Here is a 16,509-nt window from a genome sequence, read left to right as displayed (position 1 = left end):
ACCTGGGCCAGGGCCTCACCACCTCACAGGGAGGGATTTCTGCCCAATATCCAGTCTAAATCTCCCCTCTACCAGTTTAAAAATCATTCTATCGCTACCTGCCCTTGTAAAAAGTCCCTCCCCAGCTTTCCTGTAGCCCTTGGGAGACTGCAATAAGGTCCCCCCGAAGCCTTCTCTTCTCCAGGCTGAACAACCCCAACTCTCTCAGCCAGTCCTTGTAGGGGAGGTGCTCCAGCCCCTGTGCATCTTTGTGGCCTCCTCTGGACCTGCTCCAGCACTTCAATGTCCTTCTTGTGTTGGAGGCCCCAGAACTGGACACAGCACTGCAGGTGGGGTCTGACGAGAGCAGAGCAGGGGGGCAGAATCATCTCCCTCGACCTGCTGGATGAGATTGGAGATGTGTAAAAGAAATGGTATGAAGGTCATTAATTGCTCTGTAGAATAATGAAGCATCTGTAGATTCCTGTTCTAGCTGCAAAATAAGCTCCCTCACTCCTTCTTTTCTTGTCCTTGCAAAGTGCTTCTGTCTTGGAGCAAACAAACAAACATTTGAGGTCACAGGAAAGCATTTTAATGTAGAAAGGGCCGTGAGATTTGGAAGCGTCTTTCAATTCCTGTGTAAGAGTTGGTGTAGCAAGGATGCTCAGTCATGTGTAGAGGCGCTTGGTCAGGCTACCACCTCCTGGCTGATATAACAGGGGAAGGAGAGATGAAATGATGAGCCTGGGGGAGATTAGTGTTGGAAATCACTCAAGGTGTGAGACCTGGGTGTGTTCCAGTCTGCAGTGATTTGGTGTGAACTGCCCTGTATTCCCGCTGAGGCGCCTGACTCTTCCCTCCTTCCCTTGTCTTGAAGAGTGGATCTCTTGTGTGTGTGCAGAGGTGGTGGAGGTAGAAGCCTCTCTGGAATGAGGAAAAGGGTGGGAGCTGGGAGCGGTGAGCTTGAGGTTGGCCTCTGCTGGGCCTCTGCATCTGCTGAGCAAAGAAGTTCAGTGCGGTGGGTCTGCAAATGAGCTGAAAATGCAGTCCCGTGCTGAAGTAATGCTTAAAACCATGCTTCTTAAAGTGGGAGCTGAAGGTATGCAGTGCCCTGTAGGTTTTGGTCCTTTCCCTCCTGTGAGTTCCGGTGTGACTTTTTTATTAAACAAACCAATTGCTTTTTCTCCCTTATTGTGAAAAAGCCACTGCTAAAACAGCAGCTTGCCCAATGTTTAATGGGGATTTTGAGTTTGTTAGGAGGGAAGGATCTGGTAGAGAAATGGACATCTGATTGCTGTGAGCTGGGAAACAAATGGAAAGAGCTGAAGTAATTTATTGAATTTCTTTGCTGTGAACAATTTCTGCAGATCGTAACCTGTCAATTTAGAGCAAGTGGAGCAAGTCTTAGAAGAAAAACCTGAAACTCAGCTTCTACTGCTCGGTGTTTCTTTGGTAGGAGTGCTGGAGGCAATGGAACATGAAGCAACATGAAAGTCAGGATGGGATCTTGTCCTTGCTTTGCTTTGTGAAAGAGCAGTCACTTGGAACAAGAAGCTCCCTGATCCTTGCCACGGGTTACAGCAGCACTGGCTGGGAGTTTATCTCAAACTGAGATGTGAAATCCCTTAGGATTCTCTGAGTGAGCTGCAGGACGCCTCATGAAGCAGTTGTGATGTATAAGAAATACAGTAGTATGAACTAGTTTATGAGACTGTCTCCTACAGGTTTAAATTGTGCAAATGATTCATCCTTTTAAGTTTAATTTCCTGTGTACTCCTTTTGGATCATCCTGCAGAGGTGCCCACTTACCCTCAGTATTGTTCAGGTCTTGCCTCAGTTTCTAGAATTGTGGCAGTTCAATGTATTCCTGCACTCCAAAAAAATCTTAGTTTGGAAATAGACTCTCTCTGAATAATTTTGTTACACAGATGTTTTCTGTGACAAACTGCAGTGCTGGATAATGTAGAGCATGGTAACTTTTGTGAGAACTTGACGTGAGCGTCTGATAGATGAAGTATGAGAAATGTGGTGATGCTTTTCCATACTCATCCTGAACTGTTCAAACTTCGCTTGCAAATAGATAAACTGTGTATTCCCTGGAACGGGGAGAGGGTCTGAGGCGCCATGAATGGGTGAGAGAGAGGAGAGAAAGTTAATTCCTTTGCAAGACACGTCTTGTATGTGCAAAATGCACACAAAATGTCTAATCCAGCTGTCTGCCGTACTGCTAACGTGCAGCCTGGGTTTTAAGGGTTCACTGCCCAGGGTCAGCGAGCTGGGAGCTGCTGCAGCCAGTGAGGAAGGATGGGATCTCCAGAGGGCAATTCGGAGCAGGAGCATCCATAGATATTCTGAATCTGTCTTCTGTTAGAGCCAGGCTTTCTACATAGGCCAAAAAGAAAGGCAGCTACTTGAGCCTCTTGGCTTGGGTAGCCACCGTATCCATCTACAGCAGAGGATGTGAACCCCCTGTCCCAACTGTATCGTGTTTCTCATTACATTTACTGCTATATGATCACGCTTTCTACTTCTTCCTTCCCCAAATGCATCTTCAAATAGGACTTAAATTTATTTATTTTACTTAGCTCATGCAGATATTAGACAGGAAACACTTAATAAAGAAATTGCTGTTTTGTAATTGGCAACTGACTTTGTTATTTAGTAATTCAGCAGAGTCTGATAATGAGTACCTAGCCCCAGACTGCAGGTCGCTTGCCCTAGCACTGATTAAGCAGTAACCTTCGATTAAACTCCAGCATCCTGTTTGCTAATTAGAATTCCCAAGTTTGGTGGAAAAAAAAATTATAAGAAATATGCAGCTGCTGTGGTGAAGTAATCTGTCTGGATGCTTGTGGACCAGAATACCAAAGGAAAGCTTCCAGCAGCTGCAAAATCTCACTCCCCTTCTTCTCTGGTTTCTAAAAGGGCCTGGGTGACCTCCAGGGCCTCTCCTGGCTCCTGGCCTTTAATGCATTGCCTGGCAGAAGGCTAAATTAGTCACAGGTAGGGCTAAAACCAGTGCTGTCCTGATAGAGGTGACTGTGACACATAAAGGATGTGTTGCATCTTTTTTAAATTTGTCTTGTCAACGAAATATTAACAAGAGACTCTCCCAGGAGCTGGAGAATAATTGGAGCCCCATAGAGGAAAACAGGAGATTGATTTGGGAGTCTGAGCATGGTCATTAAGACAACGCGATGCTTCCTCACCAAAAGCGAGCACGTGTTTCACATACTCTTCTGTGTGGATGCTGAGGCAAAGCTGCCTTGAGGCCTGCAGTTGGTTACCAAATAAACCAGAGCTGTGGTGTTTCTCCTGTGAAAATGAGGATGCGAAGCCCATTCTCCCATGTACACTGTCGGATATCCTTCCTTTTTGAAGGGCTGTATTTGTGTTTTTATAAAAGGAAGAGACATGAAGGAACTCTTCTGCAATAGTTACTGGTGCCTGATTTTCACCTTAAGTTAGGGTGAGTGCCTGAAGCGTTGGAAATATTATTCTAAATCAAAATAAATATTGCAGTTGGCACTGTAAAAAGCCATTAAAGCCAGCTTTTTATAGTGATGCAAATGGATTGGACTGGGAGCTCTGCATCATCTAATTGAGACACCTGCTATCCCACCCCTCCATCCAAGCTGGCTTACAGAATGAATGTTTGCAAATGACTGAACAGAAGTCATGAATTTCAAACTCAATCAGCTGAGGTTTTACTTGATTTGTTTCAAAAGTAAATTATTGATTGTCTTTTTCATGCATTTGTTCTCCAGCTCACTTGCCTACTTCTCTTTCACTTCATTGCTGAAAGGCAGCGAGAAGAAACAGATCTTAAAACTTCTGGGGATGCTGAGGGAGAGCAGAACAGAATCTAAGGGTGAATTTGGAAAAATGTGAAAGTATCCTCCTCTTAGAGACATTTTTCAGCTGCAAGAAAAAATACTTGGGAAAACACCAACTCTCAGTTGTGCTCATTAGCCCTGGCAGTCACTTTGGGGAGAAACACGCTTTATCTTCAGGGCAGCAGAACCTGGGATGAGTAAGGGCAGGCAGTAAAGGACTGACAGGAGATGGATGGATGGATGGGTGGATGGGTGGATGGATGGATGGATGGATGGATGGGTGGATGAATGGATGGGTGGATGAGTGGGTGGATGAATGGGTGGGTGGATGGGTGGATGGATGGGTGCATGGGTGAATGGATGGGTGGGTGGATGGATGGGTGGATGGGTGGATGGATGGAAGGATGGGTGGATGGGTGGATGGATGGATGGATGGATGGGTGGATGAATGGATGGGTGGATGAGTGGGTGGATGAATGGGTGGGTGGATGGGTGGATGGATGGGTGCATGGGTGAATGGATGGGTGGGTGGATGGATGGGTGGATGGGTGGATGGATGGAAGGATGGGTGGATGGATGGATGGGTGGGTGGATGGATGGGTGGATGGATGGATGGATGGGTGGATGGGTGGATGGATGGGTGGATGGATGGATGGATGGATGAGTGGATAGATGGATGGATGGATGGATGGGTGGATAGCTACAGACCGATGCTTTGGAAGAGTGTTCTTACAGTCTTCCATTTTTTGTGTGTTTTCTTATTCTGCCTTTCAAATTCTTCTAATGCTTTGCAGTTCTCTACTGTTGACTTTCTCTTTTTTTCCCCTTGACAGTTCCTGTGTAACCTTGCTCCTGCAAATTTCCTTTCTCCTCACTTGTCAGGCTGCCAGCAGCTCGGACGGTCCTGGCTTCTCCAGTCCCTTGGTACTCTCTGTCTCTACCAGCCCTGCTTCTGAGTAACTCCAACTTCTGTTTAGACATTTTAAAAATCAAATCATAAGTTCATCTGTACCTTTTGAAATTAGGTATTTGAGGCAGAGGGCCATGATTTTGGAGAAAAAATAGTTTATCTTTTTTGTATTGTATTGGTTGCTATTCTTTCCTTACAGATGTTTCAATTTAAAGTTGGGAAAATAATTTTCATGTTGGATTTGAGTCACGATGTTTGGCTGACATTTACTTGCCTCTTAGAGCTGACCTAAATTTTGATGTGTAGGGGCTGCTCGGCCCAGCGCTGAACACCCACAGCTCTCGGTCACTGCTGCTGTTCTCACAGGGGTTGTGGACACTCACAACTTTGTCTGTGTGCAGTGAAGGATTTGGGATGGTCTTGAGAGCAGGAGAAAGGCTGCTGCATGCAAATAAGCAGATGCTGAGCAATTTTAGCACCATACAACTCAGTATCCAACTCCAGTGTGCTCCTCATGCCTTGCAAGCACTGTGCCAAGCCTGATGCTGAAGTATTGGTGTAAATCACTGTCTACACATGAGGTGGTTAAAGGCAGTGCCAACCTGTATGAAGACATACTGCTTAGTTTTAGTTTGGCTTAGAGCAATGATCCGTACATCTTGATTTGGAGTTACAGTGCAGCTTTGAGGATGCACTCAGGTGCTCTCACAGATCAGACTAAAAACTTAAGAAGTTTGAACCCCTGTACTGAGACCTGAGAAGTGGCTGTAGATATTCCTAGGATGTTTTGATGCAAAGGTAAACAACATAGCTTAAACTTGTGACATTTTGTTTGGAGTTTTGGGCTCCAGAATAATTCTGAGGAGGGTGTAGTGACTGCAAAGGGAAAGCAATGATATTGCCTTGGTAAGCATTCAGATGTTATGGATCATAGTCTATACAATAACTTGTACCACAGACAAAAGCAAGTGTGTGCTGAGATACTGGAGAGCGTTGGCATCCATTGCCTTCCTCCATAGCAGCCGTTGCTGTGGAAAAGCGGTGACTGTGGTTGGTTTAAAGTGAAAAGCTGAGATGGTTTAATTGTGACTTGAATGTGAAACGCAATGCTGAGTTAAACATTTCCGTGACAAGCAGCACACCCCCTCTCCTGTGCTTTCAGATTTGTGTTTCTATAGAAACAAGTCTGAGATGCTTCATGACTTCTTTCTGTCTTGTAGATTTTGAAGAAATCCTGTATAGAAATTCTGGCAGCAGAGCCTTCCAGTATATGTGCAGGGGGTAAGTGTAAAACGAAGCCTAAAATACATCTTTCTGTCCACCTCTAATTGCTGGAGAGTGCTAAAGGAACTTGTTAACTGGAGCAAAAACTTTTTTACTTTTTCTAGAGAATTTCTTTTCTATCTTACAGTAGCTTGCACATTTCTGCCGAATGTCAAATGGGACTTTCCTCCAGAAAAGGCTTGAGTTTGACAGTTTTGTCTCACTGTTTTTCAGTCAAGCCAGTCTGTCTTGTTTGGACGGTGCCAGACTTGAAGGAGATACGCTGCAAAATTACAAACCAAATCAGAAAATAAGTCTTTGTGATTAGGTTTAGGCTTTTGCAAATTCCTCACCTCAGAGGTTTGTTGAGGGAAGAGCTTCTTAAGAAACCAGCACAGAAGTCAAATGAGCATACTCTGATGGCTTCTCGTATTCTTGGAACATTTCTTAGGCATTTAGGGTTGATAGTGACTGGGAACTGGAATGTAACCATGATTGTGTTAATTTGTGTGAACTGAACTGCCCCTTTCAAAGAAAGCTTGAGACCCATTTCATTTTGAGACCTCTTCCATCCGCTTCCTGTGAGTTCTTCCCATTTTAGGAATTATACCCAAACTGTCTGTTCAATGCGTGGCAACTCGTTAAGTAGTGAGGTAGGGAGCAGCGCTGAGGTTTGTAGAGAAGGATGAGTCCCTGACAAGTCCTACATCTTTTTCTTAAATCAGTAGCCAAATAAGAAAGCTGATTACCCATTACTTCTTTGTTTTAATTTCCAAAGCAGCTGCTTTAATCATTCTTCCTGCATCTCCTGTTCCTGGAGGAGCTACCTATACAAATATAAACATATATAGGTAGTCAGATGTTCCTAGCAGGTGCAATACACCAGGCTAAACACCCAGTAAGTACCAGGCATCAATTCTGCATTTCATTTGTACCACAACAGTCGTTTTGTTCTTTGAAGCCATAATGGCTTGATTACAGATAGCATAATGGACATGAATTATAGTACTTAATCATCTCTTTCTCATTTTGGCTGGCCATTTTAACATTTCGTTTGTTTAAAAGGCTTCAAAACAGGGCTCTACCTTAGCATGGTAGATGATTGTTGTCATGACAGTCTCTGATAGAGCACAGTGGAGTTCCATAAATGTTTGGGAAAGGAAATGAAGTTGTATGAACATTCAGACCCACTTCACCCTCTTGAAATTTAAAAAAAATATATATTTACATACTCATACAAGTGATAAACAATGATGCTTATCTAATGTTGTAAGCCAGAAGATGACTTATAACCATCTTTAACACTTCCTAATATGCTGGTCAGGTGTTTATGCATTTTATCACTCCCATTCATTGTGTCTTAAAGAGAATGTAGGGGTGATGTAGCGCTGTATTCAGCAGAGCCAGCTGAGCGGAAACGTAGAGTGGTTTTATATAAACCCTTCACACTGGAATTTGGCCAGCACTCCACAACACGAGCAATGCTAACCTTGAAAAATGCCAGCAGTTATTTAGATGCTCAGTTCAAGGCTTCACCTCTGAGTATGGGCAAATACTCCATTGCTCTTGAACTGCAGCTAATTTAGTCACTTAGGACTTTGAGACTAATGAAAGTGCCCCTGAATGTGGAAGTTATGTGCATTAGCATATTTTTAAAATAAATTTTTGCAGGTGTAGCTCTATTACATCGTACTTTCTTGTTTCTGTGCACCTCCTTGAAGAGTGGTGGTGGTGGTTTTCCCTTTTTTCAGTTTGGGAGAACATGAGGGCTCAGTGTTACCTGAGGCCACTCTTGCACTGTAGACTCACTTGAGTAATGAATTTCAGCAGCAACACATCATTCTGAAATGCCATTTTCTTGATTATTTGGGCTTGCATCAGTACAGACATGCAGGGCCCGTACAGTATCTGCTCATTTCAGTCTCAAGCAGAGATAGGATCCCCGTGGTTAATCTGACATCATTGAAATGCTGTGCTTTGACTGTGCTTGAACTCTCATTCCCCAGCAGTTGAGACTTCTGTGATTTCTCTTAAGCATTCACCAGCCCCCGCACTCGAGAACAGAGCTCTTCTCCCCTGCTCTTCCCAAATGCTCTTGGACAGCACAGAACGGGCCTGCGAGGCAGCTTCCCTGGCTGGATGTGGTGGGATGATTTGCAACTTGGCTGTAAATGAGTGGGACCTGGAAAAGAGCCCAGATTCCAGAGCAAATCTGCTTTTTTTGACAAGTACAGTGTGAGAGTCCTTAAGGGAGATGAAAGAAGATGGGGACTGTAAAGTGCAAGGCAAAAACTTTGAATCTGCAAAAACTAGGTTCCTGGGAAGTTTAAAACCAGGGAGGTGTTTCTGATCCACTGTAATTACTCCTGCATCGTCATGGACAGGGAGAGGCTTTGTGTTCAAACCCCACTCACTAGCAAAATGTCAGTGGGGACTATCTGAGTGCCTCTCCTAGATAGGAACAGGAATTGTGGGGGCTGTTTCCTTCGCCATGGGGAACTGCAGAGTTTGAGTCCCTGTGTTTGCTGCCAGAACTTTTCTGGGACTGTGGCCCTGTTTCAAAATCTGAAAGTTGGAAAATGGTGCTTTCCTTGCAAGGCAGCCTTAATGCTGGTGGCTGCAGGAAGTTTGTAAACCCTTCCCAGCACTAGGTTCAAGTAATTGGAATAACAAGGGACAGCAGAGAGTGATCTGAAAGACTTGTGAGGATATGATCTCATTGCTCAGCCCTGCTTGTTCCAAAAAGGACCACTCAGTTCAGCACTTAGGTGTAAGTCACTGTCCTCGATGCTTTCTGCTTGTGCTGCAACTTCCCATGACCTTGTAGAGTTGGTCTGGAAGAACAGCAAAGAGGAAGACTTGGGGAAATCACACAATCACAGCATGGAAAGGACCTTAAAGACCCCCGAGTTCAACCCCCCATGGGCAGGGACACCTCCACCAGCCCAGGCTGCTCCAACCCCGTCCAACCTGGCCTTGGGCACTGCCAGGGAGGGGGCACCCACAGCTTCTCTGGGCAACCTGGGCCAGGGCCTCACCACCTCTCATGGAAGAATTTCTTCCTAATACCCAGTCTAAATCTGCCCTCTGCCAGTTTAAAACCATTCCCCTCATTCTATCGCTACCTGCCCTTGTAAAAAGTCCCTCCCCAGCTTTCCTGTAGGACCCCTTCAGGAACTGGGAGACTGCAATAAGGTTCTCCCAAAGCCTTCTCTTCTCCAGGCTGAACAGCCCCAACTCTCTCAGCCTGTCCCCATAGCAGAGCTGCTCCAACCCCTGAGCATCTTTGTAGCCTCCTCTGGACTCGCTCCAACAGCTCCATGGCCTTCTTATGCCGAGGGCCCCAGAACTGGACACAGCACTGCAGGTGGGATCTGAGCAAAGCAGAGCAAAGCAGAGGGGCAGAATCACCTCCCTCAACTGCTGGGAAATGCCCACAGACTCTGAAATCACAGCCTTTGTCCAGAGACTACAAATCTGATGGACAAATGAAATTCCCCATCATTGTACGGAGATGTCCAGCCAAGGACTCGTGGTCACTGTAGAGGCTCGTGGGGCAGCACATGACAAAACTCATGGCAATGGATGCAAAGTTTCAGTTGCCTAGGAAAGCAGCACTTGAACTTCTCCAAGTTATCTGTCATTGGAAGATACTTCTGCTTTTCTTCACCCAGAACCTTCTGCCATTTAAAATGACAGCCTGGGTAGGGGAAAGCTCAGTGTTCAGATCCGAAGCTTAATGTTTTCACTGTAGGTCAGTTAAAAAGTATCTGTTGTGAATTATTTCCTGTTTCTAAAAACTCAGGTTAAAATTGGGTAGGGAGAGAGTGGAAGTTCACTTTTTAAGAATTTTTTTTAACTTAAAAATTGTTAAACTGCAAATTTTAGCTCAAGAGATCTGAAGTGAAACCTTTTGACATCTTAGCCTGTATCTTAGCCTGGCATCTTAGCCTGTATTCAGAACAGTGTGACCAGCAGGGCCAGGGAGGTGATCAGCCCCCTGGACTCGGCACTGGTGAGGCCGCACCTCGAGTGCTGTGTTCAGTTCTGGGCCCCTCACTAGAAGAAGGATGTTGAGATTCTGGAGCGTGTTCAGAGAAGAGCCACAAGGATGGGGAGGGCTCTGGAGAACAAGCCTGATGAGGAGCGGCTGAGGGAACTGGGCTTGTTTAGCCTGGAGAAGAGAAGGCTGAGGGGAGACCTCATCACCACCTCCAACTGCCTCAAGGGAGGTTGTGGAGAGGTGGGTGCTGGGCTCTTCTCCCAGGTGATGGGGGATAGAACAAGGGGAAACGGCACCAAGCTGTGCCAAGGGAGGTTCAGGTCAGAGATAAGGAGGAAGTTCTTTCCTGAGAGGGTCGTCAGAAGCTGGACCAGGCTGCCCAGGGAGGGGGAGGAGTCCCCATCCCTGGATGTGTTTAAGGAGCGGGTAGATGAGGTACTTAGGGATATGGTTTAGTGGGTAGACAGGAACGGTTGGACGTGATGATCTCAGAGGGCTTTTCCAACCGAGCGATTCTGTGAGTCTGTGATTCTGTGATTCTGTGACATGTGTGCCTTGTCTAACTGACCATTCTTTGCCTCTCTGTGTATCAATCATCTACGGTCTCTTTCTCCACAGAGTCGTTTCAGGTTGTGGTGAGGGGAAATGGATTCCGACATGCCCGAAACGTTGACAGAGTGCTCTGCAGTTTCAGGATCAATGACACGGTTACTCTCAGTAAGAGATTTTTATTTTTATTTTTTTCCCTGATTCTGGAGATTTGCTTGTGAAACATTTTGGATCTTCAAATGTCATGACTGTGAAGTTAATATTTATGGGATGAGGAGCTATTAAATTTGTGGAATAGTGAGAAGCTGAGGGAAATCCAGCTCCAGCACCTGGCTCCATGAAGAGCTGAAACAGGTTGGAATGGTTAAGCTTGGATCCAAGAGGAAGTGTAATGGCGTGTACTAGACAGAGCTGCCCAAATGAAATGTTTATCTAGTAAAAAATATTGTAAACCCAAATGAGAGCTTATCTAGGTCTTTATTTTTCTCACTGCACGAGGTTTTGCTGTAGGTGACAAGGATGGAACAGACCTGGCCCTTTTGGATTTTACAGCCAATGCATAAGGGTTCATTAAACTGGCCCCAGTTCGGGCATGTCTAAGAGACAGGTGAGACGAAAAGGCTGTGAATAAGTTTAAATTCAAATTAATCCTTCCAAGCAATGAAATTTGAGATGCTCTCTCTGAAAGCCAGCATCTGTCCTTGGGCTCCAACAGAAGCTTAATAATCTCTTCAGTTTGACTCATAGGCCTATTGCAAAGACTATTTTTTTAGAGGAATATTGCTGGTGGTATTGTGTGCTGCGTATCTGATGCAAATATGTGGATAGATAAGCTTGAGCAGAGGAGGGGACAAAATATAGAAGACAAATGTGCCTGTAAAGTGTATCTATGGATGTCTTGCTGGGTTATGTAGTGAGATCGGGTCTATTCTTCTCTTTACCTAAATTCTGGGGCACTTAGCAGGCCTGGTCACACAGCTTAGATAAACACCACTGCTGGAAGCTGTATGGGCACAGTGACTGAGGCATTGCTGTGCTTCTGGGGACACATCTTGGGAAGATGGGTCCTCTACAGAGTTCCCAAGGCAGAAAAACTGAAGTAAGAGAAGCAAATTAGCCCTGAGTGTCTGGTCTTTTTGGGAAGTGTACGGAGAGCCATTTAGCTGGAAGAATGTAGCTGGATCCTATTGTTCTCATCTGGCACGCCTGCAAACCCACATAGGAAACCAGATAGCATAACTCATAGCTAACACCACCACTGACAGTAGAATTCTTCCTTTCTACCATGCAATCTGTTCAGAAGCTGCCTCATCATTTGGAAGCAGTCCTGACCCTTTTGAGTATAAAATAAATGCATTAATTTCTTATGTGTGGAAGTCTAGTGGCTCAGTGTTGAACTGGCTCATGCTTTGAGCGTCTGCGTTATTTACTCTTCGGAGTAGAGGAATGGTTTGCTAAGGGCTCTCAAAAAGGAATGACAGAGGCAGCCACAGATTCATGCTTTTGCTTTTAAGCTCCCTAAAATGGAACTCGAATCAAGTGTGGCCAGAACTCCTTAAATCTGGATCATGGTTGCATTTAGGTGTTGAACCACGTTTGGTTTTTCCCCAGAGCTGAGATCCAAGATGTTTGGATCGTACGTGTTAGAAACTCTCTTGTAGTTCTTTAGAGCTGGGCAGGAAACTTTCCCTTTCCTCTCCACCTGAAAGGTTCCAATGGAAATGAAATTGCTGTTCAAACAGTTAGAAGTTTTCTTTCCATCAAAAGTCTGAAGCCGTATGGTGCAAACCCAAAAGCCTTTGGATTGTGTTGCTAGAAGCTGAAAGTTTGTAGCAATTTTAGTTTGTATGCCTGCTGTCTTTTTTTATTTATTTAAGATGTGAATATTCCATATCAGCCACATAATTTGGGTGAAAATTTCCACTTTGTGGAGGAGCTGGTTTCAGTTCAAGAGAAATGTTAGTAGAGGATTTTTCAAGCGCTTGTGTTTTATGCTAAGAAATGCATAAATGTGTATAATGGAAGTTATAGGAGTTGAAGACCACCACTCAGCATGATAGAAGCTGCTGTTCCTACCAACTCTGTGAGGTAGGGAAGTCCCATTAATGCTGGCCTCCTCCTTTCCTCTCCTGTGTAAAGTCTTGTCAGTGCTTGATTTGCTGTTCCACTGGGGGTCTGATGGTTGCCCCCGTCACCTGGGGCTGTAGTAGCTGTGAGCGGCCACTGCATCCCCACTGCTTCTCAGCTCAACTTCATTGGAGCTGGCTGGCTCCGGAGCAAGGCATTCATTCCTGGAAACATCCTAACACAGAGCTAGGAATGTCATCCATCAGCTTTCCACTATGTCCTGTCTATGGAGACACAAAAACATCTCCTGCTGCCAATGGGAGGAACAGTTTGCAAGCGTTACCTCACTCCCAAACACTGTGACCTGGTGCTGGTGGGGGTGAAGAGAAAGACTCCTTCCTCTCTTTTTGTGTGCTGACTGCTTGTCTAGCCGAGTAATTTATTATCATGTCTGTCATCATAATGGTGTAGTAGCTTTCAGGAAAGGACAGCTTATCTTAGTGCAACGCCTGGGCTGAAAAAGCCAAGTTTGAAGATGTCTTCCCATGTCCACAAAATGTGAAAATTGATGATAAGAGCCAACCGTGTTCCCCTTCTGACCTGATGCATTCATTGTATCCCGAATCGATGCGCAGGTGAAAGGTGAGCTCATTTGCCTTGGCATTGCACCAAAACTCCTCTGTTTTGCACAGCTCTGGGTTGTTTGATGCAGTGACCTGGGAGCAGGAGGCCTCAAACTCAATTTCTGGGTTCAAACCATCCCCTGGTGGAGGGCACTCAGCAGTTACTCATCAGTGCTCTGAAACCCAGGTCTCTCCAGGTGGGAACTGGCACATCTCAGTGTTTTGCTTTACTGGAGCCTGTGCTCTTGGTGTGCCTTTGCAGTGCCAACACCACAAAGCTGCAAACAGCTTAACAGAAGAGTTAACCAAACGAGAATTTCATGGAAACCTCATGGAGATTGGATAGCTCAGCTGTTTTTGTTTGCTTGAAACCTCTCAGCCTCCGATTGTATCAGGGAGGGAGGTATTTTTAAAGATAACACTAAGCCAGCAGTTCCTGAAACCTTAAATTATCCCAGATGAGATGTAGACCAGCACAGCTAGGACTTGCTGAGGTTAAGGGCATGAGCTAATAGATTTTTACTGGGATTATTGGCAGAGAAAAGTGGCAGGTGAAGAGAGCATCGCCTCACAATGTTCATAGCTATGGGATTAAAAAAAAGGAACATCTGTAGAAACCATGAAGAGTATTTGGCTGAGCAGAGCTGTAATCAGATGCATGTTCAACAGCAGGGAGTTTTCTGCCAGCAGCAAGACCTCGGAGAATTGGGTTCAGACTGCACAGAGTTAAAAGTCATTATTGAGCGCAGTGACTTACGGCTGCTTTGTGGTGCTAAAATGTTTCTGTCTGCCCAGGTCGTGCAGGATCCAGCAAAGCTCTGGGCATAGAGGAGAGCTCTGTCCTGGGCACTTTAAAACGGAATAGAGAGATGAGAGATTGGTGAGGAGCAGCATGCATGACAGGAAAGGTGGGGCTAGATCCAGATTCTAGGGAATGCTCTGGACATTTGGACAAAACTCATCCTTTGCACAAACTGGTCTGCTTGTTTTTTTTAGCAGAGTACCAGAAAATGAGGAGAAGACAGTAGGAGTAGGACTTTGCCAGGTATCAGCAGAGTGAGCTGCATAGGGAACAGTATCCCAAAACTGCCCAACAAATGCCTTCTAAAAATTATCTTTTGTCTTTAAAGCCTAGCAGGCTGCTCCATTTTCCTCCTCTCTTTTTCCTGGCAGCACAGTACTTCTTTTTGTGATATCTCCTTTACTTTCTCACAACCTGGTCCCTCTTAGCACAGGAATGTTTCACTTTGCAGTTCCACCCTAATCCCTGGTTTCCCCACTTGATCGTGCCACTTTAACCCTCCCTTGAATCTTCTCCTTTTATTTTCTTCTAGTAGCTTTTCCCTCTTTCCACTATGGTACTGGAGCACATCCATCACTGTGTACAAACTCCTTGTGTACCCTTTATGAAGGACACAACATATGCCTCTAATTTTTCCTAGGTGAAAACATACGCCAAGGTGAGCTCGGTGTCCTATCTCAAAGGTGGTCCAAGCCATTGCTTAAAAAAGAATAAGAAAACACAAGAAATGGTCACGCTTCCCTCAAATGCTCTCCTAGCCTCCAAAAAAGGAGGAGCTGTTGTGGCGCTGGCCCAGGACTTGTGCCTGGGAGTGACCCCGTTGTACCGCAGCACGTGCTGCTCTCCGGAGCTGCCAGTTGTGAGCATCAGCAAATCAACAGCACGGTGCTTCGCCAAGCTCTGTTTGCAGTCGTGAAGCTACGTGTGCTTGAACTGAGCTGTACTCGCAGCAGATGAACCCGTTGGAGAAAAAGCAACTCCTTCCAGATCCCTTCTCTCCATGTAGAAAATGTGATATCATTGTTCTGTGCTTATCTGTCTCTTCTCCCCATCCCCTAACTCTGCTCTGGACAGCTTTGGCGTTCGCAGCTTGTGTGTCCCTACGTAAAGCCGAGCAGTTATAGTGTGATCTCAATGTGGTTTTCATTACAGCATCAACAAAACATTTCTTATTTATGGGTCTTTCTCCCAGGCAGTTTCTGTAGCTCGGAGAGTGTTCCAGTGTCTTTCTGCATTCCTATCTCCCCACAAAATGGGTTTGAAATAAAAACTTTGCTCGCAGAGCTGTCACAAGGAGTGGCATAAGAGGAGGAGTCAGCCAGGATGAACAGAGATCGTGCTTCGGTAGACGGTGCAGAGAATTCTGGAGGTATTTTGTCTCATTTAAGGTGACAAAGGGACAATGGAGGTGCTCAGGCTCACGATGCCTGGGTATGGAGAACAGCCTTTTTGGCACATATATTCCCAAGGGAGTCTTATGTCCAGGCTCCCACCCCAATTTGGCTGTGCTACTCTGATAGAGCGGGGTCTTCTCCTGCAGAAACAGACTGGGTCAAAGCATTTTCTGAGATGCCGAACGCAAATCATAAATCCAGGGATAACAGAAGGAAATTGTTAGTCTGTGATATATGGGAAGTTTGGCAAACAGCTTTTGCAGCCTTTCCTGGACTAAAATATTGCTGATATTACGAGTCCAACAATCATCACTTGCGATACTACGATGGCAATTTGGAAATGTGCTTGCTTAACCCCTTCTGCAAGGGATCTTTGCAGTCAGTTTTCAGTATGCCAGCAGGCTCTGGGATGAGCCATTAACCAAAGCAGAGGCTGTTAATGTTAGCATTGTTATATGGCTAAAAGCAAGTACTACGATTTGTCTTGGTCACCTTCTTCGGGCTTTTGTGCCCCTCTTATTGAGGTTTGCTCTTCTGTGTTAAAACAGTGTGCATATATTGAGGCTTTTATTATTACGGTTGGGAAGGACTCCAAGTCTTGGCTTGCCAAAAGGTTACACCCTGGTAATGGCAAAAGAAACTATTCACTAATGCTGGGAATAATAGATTTCACAGGCTACAGATAGTTGTTAAAAGGTGTAGGAATGCTGGGTAGCGAATTACAGGAATTTGAGCACTAGAAAGTACCTTGTTGAAAGGGCACCCACAAAAACCAGATGTATTTTTGTGAGATGTTTGACCCCTCTGTTTCTGCACATTTCTCTGAATGGTTTCTGCCTCAGGACTGAGGAGTTTTAGTTGCCCGTGTGCGCTGTGTCCTGCGGGGTTTTTTAATACAGTGAGGACCTTATTTTGCTTGATGGAGTGACTGGAGGTGCAGAGACAAGGAGCAAATTGTGCCCGTTTCTGTGGGTGGACTTTCTCAAAAGTGAGGCATCACAGCGTTTCCAGAAGATGTCCAAGCTCTGCCCCTGATGGGTGTCAGGACCTCAGCATATAAATATAAATATAAATATAAATATA

The 16,509-nt window shown here is 45.2% G+C and overlaps 1 protein-coding gene across 1 annotated transcript in view; it reads left to right on the top strand.

Annotated features, from left to right (window-relative positions):
• LOC104539877 (anthrax toxin receptor 1-like) overlaps positions 1-14,948 on the top strand; it is a 37,491-nt gene extending 22,543 nt beyond the window's left edge. Inside the window, exons 9-13 of the mRNA XM_010183536.1 lie at positions 5,946-6,006; positions 10,610-10,708; positions 14,026-14,110; positions 14,227-14,275; positions 14,673-14,948. Coding sequence (XP_010181838.1) covers positions 5,946-6,006; positions 10,610-10,708; positions 14,026-14,110; positions 14,227-14,275; positions 14,673-14,948 — 570 coding nt within the window. The remainder of the gene's footprint in view (positions 1-5,945; positions 6,007-10,609; positions 10,709-14,025; positions 14,111-14,226; positions 14,276-14,672) is intronic.
• Positions 14,949-16,509: the final 1,561 nt, after the last annotated feature.

Source organism: Mesitornis unicolor, unplaced genomic scaffold, assembly GCF_000695765.1.
Source record: "Mesitornis unicolor isolate BGI_N332 unplaced genomic scaffold, ASM69576v1 scaffold474, whole genome shotgun sequence".
Classification (NCBI taxonomy): domain Eukaryota; kingdom Metazoa; phylum Chordata; class Aves; order Mesitornithiformes; family Mesitornithidae; genus Mesitornis; species Mesitornis unicolor.
The sequence above is the reverse complement of the archived record's forward strand: the minus strand, read 5'-3'. Positions and strand labels throughout refer to the sequence as shown.